Source organism: Archocentrus centrarchus, chromosome 20 (genome assembly GCF_007364275.1).
Source record: "Archocentrus centrarchus isolate MPI-CPG fArcCen1 chromosome 20, fArcCen1, whole genome shotgun sequence".
In the NCBI taxonomy this organism is placed as follows: Eukaryota; Metazoa; Chordata; class Actinopteri; order Cichliformes; family Cichlidae; genus Archocentrus; species Archocentrus centrarchus.
Genome location: NC_044365.1, coordinates 23,220,022 through 23,232,672, shown reverse-complemented (window position 1 = coordinate 23,232,672; position 12,651 = coordinate 23,220,022). Strand labels below are relative to the sequence as shown.

The following is a 12,651-nucleotide window of genomic DNA, read 5'->3' as shown; positions in this document are numbered from 1 at the left end:
ACGGCATAAAAACCGGATGTTCACAATTGAAAAGCTACGTTACTAAAAACTCACAAAGAACATACAACTATAAAAACACAAAGACAGCACAAACTATAAGACTAATTATTAGAAAAAGAAGCGCACATAAACATTGTGAGACATGCATGAGACTTTTATTGCTGAACAGGGATAAAGTAATAGCCTATATTTACAACATTAATGCAAAATCAGAAGTTATTTACAGCTGAATGAAATACAGTATCCCAAGATTTTGACTTATGGACCGCCAAAAATACTGTCTTATGTTTTTTTGTTTTCAGTGGTAGAAACAAGTTTCCATACATTTCTATTTAAAGAAATGTATGGAAAGAAAGACAGAATGGGAACAAAAAATTAAAATAATTCCTTCACTTTTTAATTTTAATTTCTTGATAAATATTACTAGTACTGTGGTGAGAAGCAGATAAGCAGGAAGTTCAGTTTTTAAAAAAAAAATTATATATTGCTCTTTATTTTCCCTAAATGCCATCAACAATAATATTAAAAAAAAAAAAACAAACAAGAAAAATATATTTATATAATTCTGTGTGTACTTCCTTTATGGCAGAAGCTGTCTTAGTGCACTTAAGTTCCCCATGATGCCAACATACGCATATCCTCTTCCTCTTCAACCTTTCTCCTGGTTGCTGTAAAACAGGTGGAAACAGTTAACAATTATTGCTGTCAACTAATTATGGAAGATTTATCAGGGTTAAGGCTGCAGCTAGTGACTAATCCTATTATTCTGAATTATTGATGACAGAAATAATTTTCTCCTTTAAAGGATTTAAAATAAACCTTAAAATCTAAGGGCTGTGTGACAAAGCAGGATTTTGGCTTATCCAGGTAACTTCAGAGTTAACCCTGGGTTTTTCTGTACTACAAAGGTTCATGTCTTACTGGGGTAAATCTCTGGTTACTTATGTTATAAACCTAACCAGTTCTGGAGCAGGTTAAGTCCCAGTTTATTGATCAGCATGTAGAAAATCACCACCTACTGACAAATCAAGTGTCACCATTCCTGCAAGATCCCTCAGACTTCTGCAGGGAGAGCAGGAGGGTCAAACGTTATAAAGTCATGTCTAAAGTCTTTGTGTTTCCCTGATGAGCATCTGTAATTTTTTATTATTTTATATATATATATATATATATATATATATATATATATATATATATATATACACACACACACACACACACACACACACACACACACACACACACACACACACACACACACACACACACACAACTTTATTCCTTGATTTTTTTTTTTTCCCCTGTTGACAGCAAACAGTTTTATTGTTCTATAAGCATTGGTATATGATCCTAAAACAGTACCCCTACGCCAGTGCTTCTCAATTATCTTTTGTTATTCCCCCCTAGGAAGAAGAAAACCTTTTGCGCCCCCCACTCTCTGCCGCGACTATCAATAGTCACGCTGCGTGTGGGCAAAAAAAAAAAAAAAAAAAAAAAAAAAAAACCACCATAGAGCTATTACTTACTCTGACAATGAGAGCGCCACTGCCACCTACTGTAGTGGGTGTGCAGTTATACTTAATTCTAGTACGGCAAAAAAAAAAACATGTTCCCCGGGGTCAGACGTGCCCCCCCCGGTAGCGCACCGCGCCCGTCCCACTATTCGAGAAGCACTGCCCTACATTGTAATTGCTGAATTATCAAATTTGTACATAGACTAAGCCTATGTTTTAATTGTTTTTGTATTCAAGCTTTACTCTCTAACCTCCAAACAGCTCGGAGTCTGCAGCTGAGAGAATAAAAATTAAAACTGTCAGGAGGAGGTAACGTTCTGAGTATTGGATTGAAATTGGCTGGAAGTTTCACATTTTCAGTGCAATGCAGATTATCTGCCGGGGGATACATTTTATATGTGCGGCTTGTTAAGCCATACTATACTAAAACCACTGAATGAAGCACAAACGGTGTGTGGCATTGTCATAGTAATGTGTGTGCATTAATTTGGTGATGCAGAAAATGTATGAATGTTGTTACAATTGATTCTAATCTGCTTCTGAGTCTCTTTAACACTGCTGGAATTCCAGCTACTAGAACACACACCAAGAATACCTGTTCAATCAGTTAAATTAATTTCACTTTGATCTGCTGAGAAACTAAAGGGATTTCCTCGTCTTCTTTATCAGGCTGTGGGACAGTAAAAGCTTTAATGTTTAAATGGAGCCAGGTTAAAGTTTCAGAGCTCTAATGTGCAGCCAGAAATAAACAGCAGCACTGAGAGCACACACAGCAATATAATTAACTAGAATTAAATGTTTTATTTTACCACTCTGTGTGCAAAATCTCAAGATTAATAAAATGCTGTGACATTACAACAGTGTTGTATTTTACTGGTATATTTTCTATGTTCATTACAGATTTTTAATCATCATTTGATGACATCTCTGGAGTTAGAGCCACTCAAAGGGATCATTTTCTGTGGAATAAGAGTCATATGACCCATGAAAGGGCCCTGTCACACTGGTTACATGCAGCCAGCACCACCCCTTTAATGTGAACGTGCAGGGGGAAACCCTGGGTTAACTTAACAAGTTGATAACTAGCTTTGTGTGCCCATTTTTAAAAGTTTTCTTTTTTTTTTTTTTTAAATGCTGCATTCTTGCTTAAAGTTGTGGCAGTATTAACCTGCTTTAAACATCTCTAAATAGTAATCATTTGCAGGCAAGCGTGTGAAAGTGGCAATAATGCTTAGGACCTGCCAATTGCAAGAAACCTACTTGCACGCTGACTGGGCCGTGATGAAGGCAGTTTGGAGCTGGGAACGCTGGGCAGCCCACCCATACTCTTCATGTTTTCCTCAAGCTCCTCCTGCTCCAGCTCCTCCAGCTCAGCCAGCAACTCATCCTAACATAAGAAGAAAGTCCTGAGCAAGTGCCACACTACATAATAGCATATTTCAACCCCCCCCCCCCCAAAAAAAAAAGCAAAGACAATGTCAACCTCATCAAATGTCTCCCCAGAAGGTCTGGAAATGGCATCACTGATTTCCTGAGCTACGTCCTGCTGCTCCGTGATATCTGCCATTAGATCATCGATCTTGCCGACATCCCTAAAAGTTAGAGAGAGAGGAGGTCAAAAGCTTCTTCTCACCTAAAATACTTCATTTACTTTCTTAATTTTGGGGTAATTAAAAAAAACCCAGACAAAAACATGAACATATTTTCTCTTTAAATGCTACAAGTATAACATTCACCGGTGTTACATCTGCAGTAAGAGATTATTAGGATTTATTAATCATCTACATATACATTTGAATAAGTGTTGCAGAAATGAGGCTTATAAATGAATTTATGTCCAAGTTATGGCCTCATCATGTTTCCAAGTTCAAAAGGAAAATATGTCAGCATATAAACACAACAAAGCCATAACTATTTAGGGAACGTAAATTCTGGTTTCTCTATGTATGAGCAGCTTCTTACATGTTCTCATGGACCTTCTTCATGGCCTTGGCAGCCATGCCCATGTTCTTCAGGACCTCAGTGTTGGTGTGCGAGTTCTCCAGAGCTTCCCTCTGAAATTCAATGGTGGAGAGCGTGCCGTCAATCTGGGTGAGCTGCTGCTCCAAGCGCTTCTTCCTCTTCAGAGCCTGCAGGGCAGCTGACAAAGAAAGGCCGCAGAAGTCACTTGCGTACAGTTACATTTCAACAATTGTCATATGTCCACAAAAAAAAAAAAACAGACACAGGGTTTCTCCCTCACAGGGCCACATTTATTTATAGTCAACAAGCAATGCAACTAAGACAACAGTCCATTCCACGTAGTGCTGTAGGTGTCATTCTGAGGGAAGGAACCGTTCAGGTTTAATAAAATGCTTTTGTTGTTTCACTCTTTAGAAACCTGTTATACTTTCTGCTGTTGTCAGTGACACATTGAAGACAATCACTGCAAGGAATTGTTCACAAGTGCCTTGCTGTACAATGGCATCTTTTAACTTGTTTACTTCATTTCTGCACAGTTTTGTAATTAACAAAAGTATCATCCACCTTTAATTTTATTACATCTGAATTAGAATTTCTGAATTCTGGTACATTTGTAGTCGCCAGGAGTCTGAAAATGTAAATATGAAAAGACTTATCTTGCGTGTTTTTGTCTGTTCGCTGTAAAACAAAAGGGAGTTGTGATAAATAAAATGTCAGGCTTTGTAAATTCCATTTCTGACATTTTGTTTTCTCTTCAACCCATTAGCTGTTTCCACCACATATCAAGTTATTAAGAAAAAATCAGAGAAAAAATAAGAGATATAAAGATCTCTTTTAAACTCCCTCTAATACAGCTAAGGAGTTTTACTTTATTATTTCCTTGGAAAAGTTTGAAATGCTCCCGTGTCCAAGACTTCCTGGAGTATACTGTGTCGAAGCGTAGAGCTGCAGGGACAGGTGCACACAGCTTTCAGACCACTGTGAAAAACATACCCCTCTTGTTTTTGGTGCCGTGCTTCCTGGCTATCGCAATTTCTTGCTCTATCCTCTTCTCCAGGTAGTCCTGCTTCTTTGTAAGCATTTCTTCTGTTTCCCGGAGCCTGTGGATGGCCTCCTGTGGTGAAGGGCCTCCCTTCGACCGGTGTTTTGAGCCGGAGCCCCCCTTGAAAAAATTGGAGATTTTGCTCATTTTGGCTGCTTTAGGGAGTAAACTGTGTAGGTAACTAAAAAGTAAAAACAGCCTGAACAGTCGTTCAAGCTTCTCGTCTCTAAAGTCGGGTGTGTTGCGGGCAGATATTCCAGCTGGACGGCTTTGTCTGTTTTCAATTCAAACGAGCCAGTGAACGCACCCCTCGCCACTCCTTTCTCCAATACCTGTGTGACGTCTTGAAACCTCACGCCTTCCCTCCCGTTTCCACCCGGGCTTCTCTTTTCTTTGTTTACTGTTTCTTTCCAAACTGGATAATACATCAAATCCTGCGATATATTGTGATCACGTTTTTATTTAGTTGTTCAAATAGATGTGTTGATGAAGCTGATTAAAAACAGACGGGAGTTGAATAAATAAATTGGCGGTCAAAGTTCGTGTTGATAAACTCAGCACTGTGAAGTTAGGGTTAATGCTGGCCAGCGTCGCCTAAGGAAATGTTTAGCTGTAACTTCGGGGAGAATGTTGGTTCAGACATTGAAGTAGGGTTGCCACCCGTCCCGTAAAATACGGAATCGTCCTGTATTTGTCAATTAAATGTTGCGTCCCGTATTGAACCGATATGTATGGAAGCTCGTTCCCGCCACTAAAAAAAAAAATCGCCATCCGTAACTCGAAATTTCGAGTTACGTGTATTGCTGTTGCTGTTTAAGCCTTTAGGTTTCTGCGTGTTCGTTTTATCGAACAGGAATGGACACAAAACAAACATGAATAAGGAGTCCAATTATTAAATTTAATAAAGCCATTTTCAAACAGTTTGCAGATTAATCTGGTTCAGAGTTGTCGGAGCTGTCTGATGCAGTCAGTGCAGCTTCACACAAGTCTGACACTGCTCTCTATCTTAGTTCAACTTTTATACACATACTTAGACACAGTTACACAGTTATTGACATATGCAAGCATGTAGCAGCTTATCAGTTCCTTCTTCTGTGCCCTTCACTGTCGCCTGTTAACGACCTCATCTGGCTTCTGTAGACACAAAACATCAGACCAAAACACACATTCTTTTCCAGTACATCATCGGCATGTGATTTTGTTGTCTCTCTACTATGCAGTCTTATTTCTGTCTCCTGTACAGAGTTATTTCAACACTTTCACCTTGTTGTGAAGATTAATGCTGCAATAAGCAACTTGATGCTATATTTCTATTTGAATTGTTATATTTAATGGTATGTCTAGTGTGCAGCTTATTTACACTCCTTCCTTCAGTTACTAACTCAAAATTTTGAGTTACGGATGGCGATTTTTTTTTTTTAGTGGCGGAAACGAGCTTCCATAGACCAAGGCCTACGAGCCATCAGAAAAGTGTAGATTTTCTGACAGAAACGAACACGCACTGGAGTAGTGACAGTATATTCCCGAGAGAGGTAGCAGTGAATGAAAAGTACACATCACGACCGTCCAGTGCGTCTCTCAACCACCGAAGAAGAACAATGGCCCAATAGCAACGTTCAGCAGCAACTTTACTCCCGGTTAGCTAATGGCTGAATTAGACATCGGGAGACATTGTCAGGTCGATTCCTGCCACCTGAAAGGTACGTTGCACTTTTGTCTGATGTAAAGTAAATAAAAATACTGAGGTGCGACTCTGTTCTGTCGTTTTTATTATCATGAAAAACACCGAGCGTGTCTTTAGCATGCTCGGCCTGTGAGCTAGCTTTTTAGCATTGGCTCCCTCGGATAAAGGTCAGTTTATTATCAACTTGTCTTCTCTGAAGTAAAAGAAATTCAGCTCGGCCTTTAGATTAGTTGCGATAGCTGGACTCTTAATGTTATGCAAATATAAGTGACGTGAATGAAGCTCATTTAAAGTGTGAACTAGTTTCATGAGCCTGATGTAACAGTTTACAGTAAACGGTTTGAACAAGACAAGCAGAGGTGGCAAAAGTATTGACATTCTCTACTTAAGTAGAAGTACAACTACTAGTGTTAAAAAATACTTTGGTAGAAGGCAAAGTACTGATTCAGCTTCTTTACTTAAGTAAAAGTAAAAAGTACAGGCTCGGAAATGTACTCAAAGTAAGAAAGTAAAAGTAGTTCTTTGGAGGACGTTTCTACCTGCGATTTTTGTGTAAAGCTAACTGAACCTCATTATATATTATATATCATTATATATCTGTTATGCAGGACACAAACTGTTAAAGGGAATTTAAACACATTCTCTGAGTTCTACATAGTAGAGGGTGACTGTGCCTCCACCTAAACACAAACATGAGGATACTCAGGGGTTACAGTGGGATTTAGCAGGTGGAGGAACCCTAAGATCAGCTTTAGTGGCTCTGCATGGGGAGAAGAATCACAACTTTCTATTGTGAGCTCCAGTAAATGATGTTGGTGTGCAGGCTGTGATCAGCTGACCTGCTGCTGTTTATGTCCAGCGAGCACAACTTACGGACTCGGTCCGGCCCACTGTAACCCCTGATTATAGAACTAAAAATGATACATTAATTATACGGGTTTGCGTATTTAATCCACCAGTACGATTGTCTCTGTGTTATTATTCCTCCCTTTAGGCTCAGATTGTTTGATGTTTGACAGCGCACTGACCGGAAATGCAAAATTCTCTCTGATGTGTTAAAAAGTAACAAGCTTGTTTTGAAAATGTAAGAAGTAGAAAGTACAGGTACTTGTGTAAAAATGTAGGGAGTAAAAGTAAAAAGTCAGAAAAATAAATACTCAAATAAAGTACAGATACCTGAAAAAGTACAGTAATGAAGTATTTGTACTTTGTTACTTCCAAACCTCTGAAGACATGTGTCTAAATGATCCTGTTCAAACCACATTTAATATGTTCTCCGTGTTCCTCTGACAGACTTTCTGCCCTTTGTCTGTGATGCCTGCGGTGGTGTTTTCTGGTAAGACGTAAAATCAGGATTTGGCAGGTGTATGTCTCTTATGTGCCTGTGTTAGGGTGGGATTACAAATACTGTAAGAGGAATTCTCACTTTTATAAAATAAACAGTTCAAGGAAAAATATATATAACTGTGTGTCAATTAATTGATTATAAGAGTGTACTTATAGCTTTAATTGACTCCACTCTAAGTGGCAATTTTCTTTGTGTCACCTGCAGAGAGGCAGGGAGACACTTAGGAATTACTTTTCCATCTGTTTGTTCGTCGTGTTTTAAGTATCTCAGTAACCGTGCAGCGAATTGAACACTCTTCTTGTGTTCTAATCAGTGTTAACATTTTTGTGTTGTCCTGTTGCTGTTTTGTTTTGATTTGTTTCTTTACTTTTTCTTCTTTTGTACTGAAGTGGAGCAAAGTCTGAAATACTTCTTTGCCTTTTAAGTTAGATAAATAAGAAACACTCCTGAAAAGCACCTCAGAGGCCTGCATTGCAAAGCAAGTTCACCTTGCCCAGGTTTATTTTGGTTATCTGGATTCACTTACCCTGACACTGGCAATCAGGCTAAGTGGTCATATGAAGCCAGTTATCAACTCACTAAATTAACCGTGGGTTTTCATTGCACGTTGACATGAAAGGCAGCATCTGACTAACCACAAGTATGAATAAGTTTATCTGCAGTAGAGCAGCTGATTTTACAAAGGAAGATGAAACTATATTATGGGGAGAATATGAAGATTTTGCCTATTTGAAACCAGGAAAGAAAGTTGGTGAAAATGCCAACAGTGTCAGTTAACAGACTCAATATAACAGCTCTGTCATTAGGACATGGAAGAATCTAATGGATTATAGTTGGGTATTGATCTCCAATCTGGAACCTAAGGTTCTATTATTAGTGGTAGTGGCGCAGTGAGTAGGCACTTGCAGCCGGAAGGTTGCAGGTTCGAGCCCCTGTGCTGCGTTGTGTCCTTGGGCAAGTCTCTTAAACCACATTGCCTAACGGTAGCGCTGGTCTCTGGCTGCATGACCGCAGATGCTCGTCTCTGGGTGAGTGATCTGGAACAATCATTTTGTTGTGTGCACAATGACAATGAGTTGAATCTAACATCTAATCTATTATGAACAGGTCAGGTTTACAGCTAGGTTACCATGGCAATATACCCCAGTAAGAAGTGAACCAGCTTCATAGTACAAAAAACCCTGCCCTTTTCCTTAAAATTACCTGGAACATAAAAATCCTGCTTTGTAATACAGGCTTTAAGTGTAGTTTGTTAAATTTTTTCTTCAGATAAACACATTTTTGTTTCTTTCAGTCTCGAGCACAGAAGCAGAGACACCCACTCATGTTCAGAGGTATCCTGTGCTGTTAAAATTTGCTTACTGTCTTTCTCTGTTAAGAACAGGACAACAGATATACTTTACCTCATAACTGAAGCTTCAGTATCTCATTTTACTTTTCTTTTTAGGAATCAGTAAAAAGGGAATCCCGGACAGCTGGTGGGACTACAAGTTATCTGTGCTCGTTTGAAGAATGCAAGGGAAAAGAACTGTTACCAGTTATATGTCCACAGTGTGAAAAACATTTCTGTTTGGCGTAGGTTACCATTTTTAAATCAAGTTTTCATTAACTTCTATTATAAGGCAGTGGTTCTCAAACTTTTTCTGATCCCATTCAAAAGCAGGAAAAAAGTTTGTGCCTCTGATCACAATTTTTAAATCAGTCAAAATAATTAATAAATTGAATGCTTTGTCCTTATAGCCATCGTCATCAAGATGATCACAAGTGTGAGAAGCTGGAAGTTCAAAAGCCTCGAATGGCAGCCACCAAAGAGCTGGTGCAGAAGATTGTAGGTCAGTTAAAGTAGTCGGTATTTTGTTTAGTTTGCCAGTTTCTTCTGTAATTCCTCTTTTGTCCACATGGGATCAGTATTAAACAAATTGCCATCATCTTCGCCATTACTCATGTATGCCTGTGCACTTTGACCTGCTAACCTGGATTATGTTTGTGTATGTGGCTGCTCAGACTCAAAAGATGGATCCAAAAGTAAAGGGCGCAGAGGAGCAAAGAACAGTGCAACTGCAGCAAAGGTGGCACTGATGAAGCTGAAGCTGCATGCTGCAGGAGACAAGGGGCTGCCACAGGTAAAAATCCTACCTGTTGGCACTCTTATTTCGAAACTTTGCTGTCTGTATAGCTTCTTATGTATACATTACTGCATGTTGCACATTATTTTGTTTGTTGTATTTTTACTTTCAAGACAGAGAGAACCTATTTTCAGGTGTATCTTCCTAAAGAATCTAAAGACTCCAGCCAGCCCATGTTCTTCTGTTCCAAATGGAGCGTGGGGAAAGTGGTGGATTATGCAGCCTCTTTGGCTGGCCTCAACAACAACAATAATGTGCTGACAGCTAAGGTAACAGATGTGTGTACTATGAATAGCAATATTAATGCGCTAGTGAGGTATGTCGAATTTAAATCAGCATTGTCTGTGTCAGGAAAGTGGCTCTTTTTACTGTCGTATAATAGTTGCAGTAATACTGTAATGTGTATATAAATGCTTTTTGTCTATACGCACACGAGAGAATAACTTTTCAATAAGCTCTAAATGAGGTATACACTCCCTGCTGAAGGAATACATTATGAAACCTTATTGAACGATACCTTAGTAACACCACTTATAGCCCTGCAGTAAAATTACAGCAATACAAATGTGCTGCATAGTGACAGGATTTTACCATAAACATTGTATCCACTGCTAAGTCTGTTTTACAGCTGCTGCAATTGTAGCTAATAGAACCCAGATTAGAAAATTGATTGGTCTATTGGTAAGCCATTTATCACTGAGAATATTAAATCACTGAAATTAATGTTGCTTTGATCTGGCAACAGTCTAAATTGATTTCCATGTCTCCTTCATTAGGCTAGTCTTAAGTGTAACAAGTGTATAATTTTTATTTATTTCATCAAGGTGATGGAAACAGTCCTCAGAGATTTTGGTCCATATTGAAATGATAGCATCAAACAGCTGCTGTAGATTTGTCAGCTGCACATCCATGATGTGAATCTCCCAAAGGTGCTCTATTTGATTGGGGTGTGCCTAAATGCATTGAGGTGTTCCACTTTGCACCAAAATATAAATAGTTTTATTTTAAATGGACCTAGAAAAGGCTGTATAGCATCATGTACATCACTTAAGAGTATCCTCTTTAATTGCAGAAGCTGAGGTTATGTCATCCTCAGACAGGCGAGGCTCTTCGAATGGATGACACCCTGTTCCTTCTGCTGGCTCACCCAGGAACTCCTCTGCATAATGGGGGCAATGTGATCCTAGAGTACCTGGACAATGAGTGCACAGGCCTGGATGATGTTTCTGACTACATCACGCAGACCTGAGCAATCAGATCAAATTCACCTACCATGTAAATAAGTTCTGTGTGCAGTTTGTTTTATGCAAATAAATGCTCATTTTTCAAAATGTTGGCTTGGGTTTTACTTGCAAGCTGGAAGGAAAAAAAAGAACCTGCTCAAGAGCATGATTCAATCAGTTGTGTGCACAATCAGAACAATATTGGGGTTGATGAGTGATGACTCTGGGCCTTGCTAAGCTTTTATTTAATCCCCTTTTATAATAATGGTGCACACAAAAGGAAGCCTGTGTACTAAGAAGTTAACACAAGATGCCAAAAAATGGAAATGATCAATATCAATACATGCCAAAAGCAGACTTAATTATGTACAGGTGCATGTGGCTTAAACCTTTGTGAATATACTATTAAGGCTAAATAACATGCAGGTTTTGAAAACTGCCTGCACACTCTCACCACATGAGACCTGGCATTGTTGTGCACCAGGTGGAACCCAGGACCCACTGTACCAGTGGATCCAAGGATTTCATCTTGATACCTAATGGCAGTCAGGGTGCCGTTGCCTGGCCTGTTGAGGTCTGTGCCTCTCTCCATGGATATGCCTCCCCAGACCATCACTGACCCATCACCAAATTGACAGGTGGCAAAAGTACAGACATTCTGTACTTAAGTAGAAGTACAGCTACTTGTGTTAAAAACTACTCTGGTAAAAGTTGAAGTACTGGTTCAGCTTCTTTACTCAAGTAAAAGCAAAAAAGTACAGGTTCTGAAATGTGTGCAAAGTAAGAAGGTTAAAGTAGTTCTTTGGGGGATGTTTCTACTAGCTATTTTTGTGTAAAGCTAACTGAACCTCATTATATATATTATTGTAATATTACACAAAAATACAAATTTTATTCCAATCTAAATTTGAATTCTAATGAATGTACTCAGCTTGAATCTGTTATGTAGGACACAAGCTGTGAAAAGTAATTTAAAAACAGCTCATCTCTGCTACACTTCATGTAACCTGTAACTCTGACCATTAACAGCCTCTCTGCACCAGTCCAACACAGATTTATTGTACAGTACAACAAGCTAACCTGTTTATCATAAACTGCAGATTATTTCATACAACCTTTGAATTACACAAAGTTGGCATACCTGTTTTGCAGTCCTTACCTTTAAATCTAACCTCTCTCCTTCCTCTCCTGTGCTCTTTGTTACACCTTTCTCCATCTCTGAGTGAAGTTATCACTCATTCTTTTCTCTACTTGGAAATACAGCAAACACGTTGTGTGTTTGCTGATATTTGTTACTCAGATTGATGCTTGACGGCGCAGTGACCAGAAATGCAAACTTCTCTCAGATGTTAAACCTAAAGTGATGAGTCTGTTTTAAAAATGTAAGGAGTAGAAAGTACAGATATTTGTGTAAAAATGTAGGGAGTGTGACACCCTATGAGAGCTGGGCTGCTTTGTGAGGTAATGAGGGGAACGGGTTGCAGCTGTGCTGGCTGACTGGCCTCCAGTATTTAAGCTGCCAGCATCAGGGTTGATTCTCTCGTTGGGGTTTTGCTTTCTTTTGATTGGTCCTGTCATGCGTTCAGACATAGCACAAACTACTGACTTACACAGTTTGGGTTATGTATTTATGTTACTTTAAATAAATTTTCTTATTTATTATCATGTGTGGCCTCCTCCAATTTATCCTTCCCTTGAGCCAGGCTGTGACAGGAGTAAAAGTAAAAAGTAGTCGTAAAAAGTACAGTAACG

The 12,651-nt window shown here is 39.0% G+C and overlaps 2 protein-coding genes across 3 annotated transcripts; one reads left to right on the top strand and one right to left on the bottom strand.

The window, feature by feature from the left end:
* Positions 1-148: 148 nt before the first annotated feature.
* On the bottom strand, positions 149-4,971 carry chmp4c (charged multivesicular body protein 4C). The gene is made up of 5 exons (XM_030756822.1): positions 4,470-4,971; positions 3,477-3,654; positions 2,998-3,106; positions 2,775-2,901; positions 149-668 (listed from the first exon to the last, which is right to left on the bottom strand). The coding sequence occupies exons 1-5, from the start codon at positions 4,663-4,665 to the stop codon at positions 607-609; spliced, it is 672 nt and encodes a 223-aa protein (XP_030612682.1). The 5' UTR covers positions 4,666-4,971; the 3' UTR covers positions 149-606.
* A 1,027-nt stretch (positions 4,972-5,998) lies between these two features.
* Positions 5,999-11,007, top strand: zfand1 (zinc finger, AN1-type domain 1). 2 transcript variants are annotated; one of them, XM_030756543.1, is made up of 8 exons: positions 5,999-6,218; positions 7,496-7,538; positions 8,845-8,884; positions 8,998-9,125; positions 9,291-9,382; positions 9,555-9,673; positions 9,811-9,945; positions 10,749-11,007. In XM_030756543.1, the coding sequence occupies exons 1-8, from the start codon at positions 6,164-6,166 to the stop codon at positions 10,923-10,925; spliced, it is 789 nt and encodes a 262-aa protein (XP_030612403.1). In that variant the 5' UTR covers positions 5,999-6,163; the 3' UTR covers positions 10,926-11,007. The 2 variants fall into 2 exon arrangements, with proteins under 2 accessions (XP_030612403.1, XP_030612402.1); XM_030756542.1 differs by having other exon boundaries at positions 6,004-6,218; positions 9,790-9,945.
* The last annotated feature ends 1,644 nt before the right edge of the window (positions 11,008-12,651 follow it).

Bases quoted from the DNA above. Each gene is read 5' to 3' on its own strand.
- chmp4c (XM_030756822.1), bottom strand. From the start codon at position 4,665: ATGAGCAAAATCTCCAATTTTTTCAAGGGGGGCTCCGGCTCAAAACAC. The intron at 2,902-2,997 runs GTTGACATTGTC...TTCTTATGTTAG, and splicing joins CTGGGGAGACATTTGATGAG to GATGAGTTGCTGGCTGAGCT. The intron at 669-2,774 runs GTAGGTTTCTTG...CCTGTTTTACAG, and splicing joins ACGGCCCAGTCAGCGTGCAA to CAACCAGGAGAAAGGTTGAA.
- zfand1 (XM_030756542.1), top strand. From the start codon at position 6,164: ATGGCTGAATTAGACATCGGGAGACATTGTCAGGTCGATTCCTGCCAC. The intron at 6,219-7,495 runs GTACGTTGCACT...TTCCTCTGACAG, and splicing joins CGATTCCTGCCACCTGAAAG to ACTTTCTGCCCTTTGTCTGT. The intron at 8,885-8,997 runs GTATCCTGTGCT...TTTTCTTTTTAG, and splicing joins ACACCCACTCATGTTCAGAG to GAATCAGTAAAAAGGGAATC.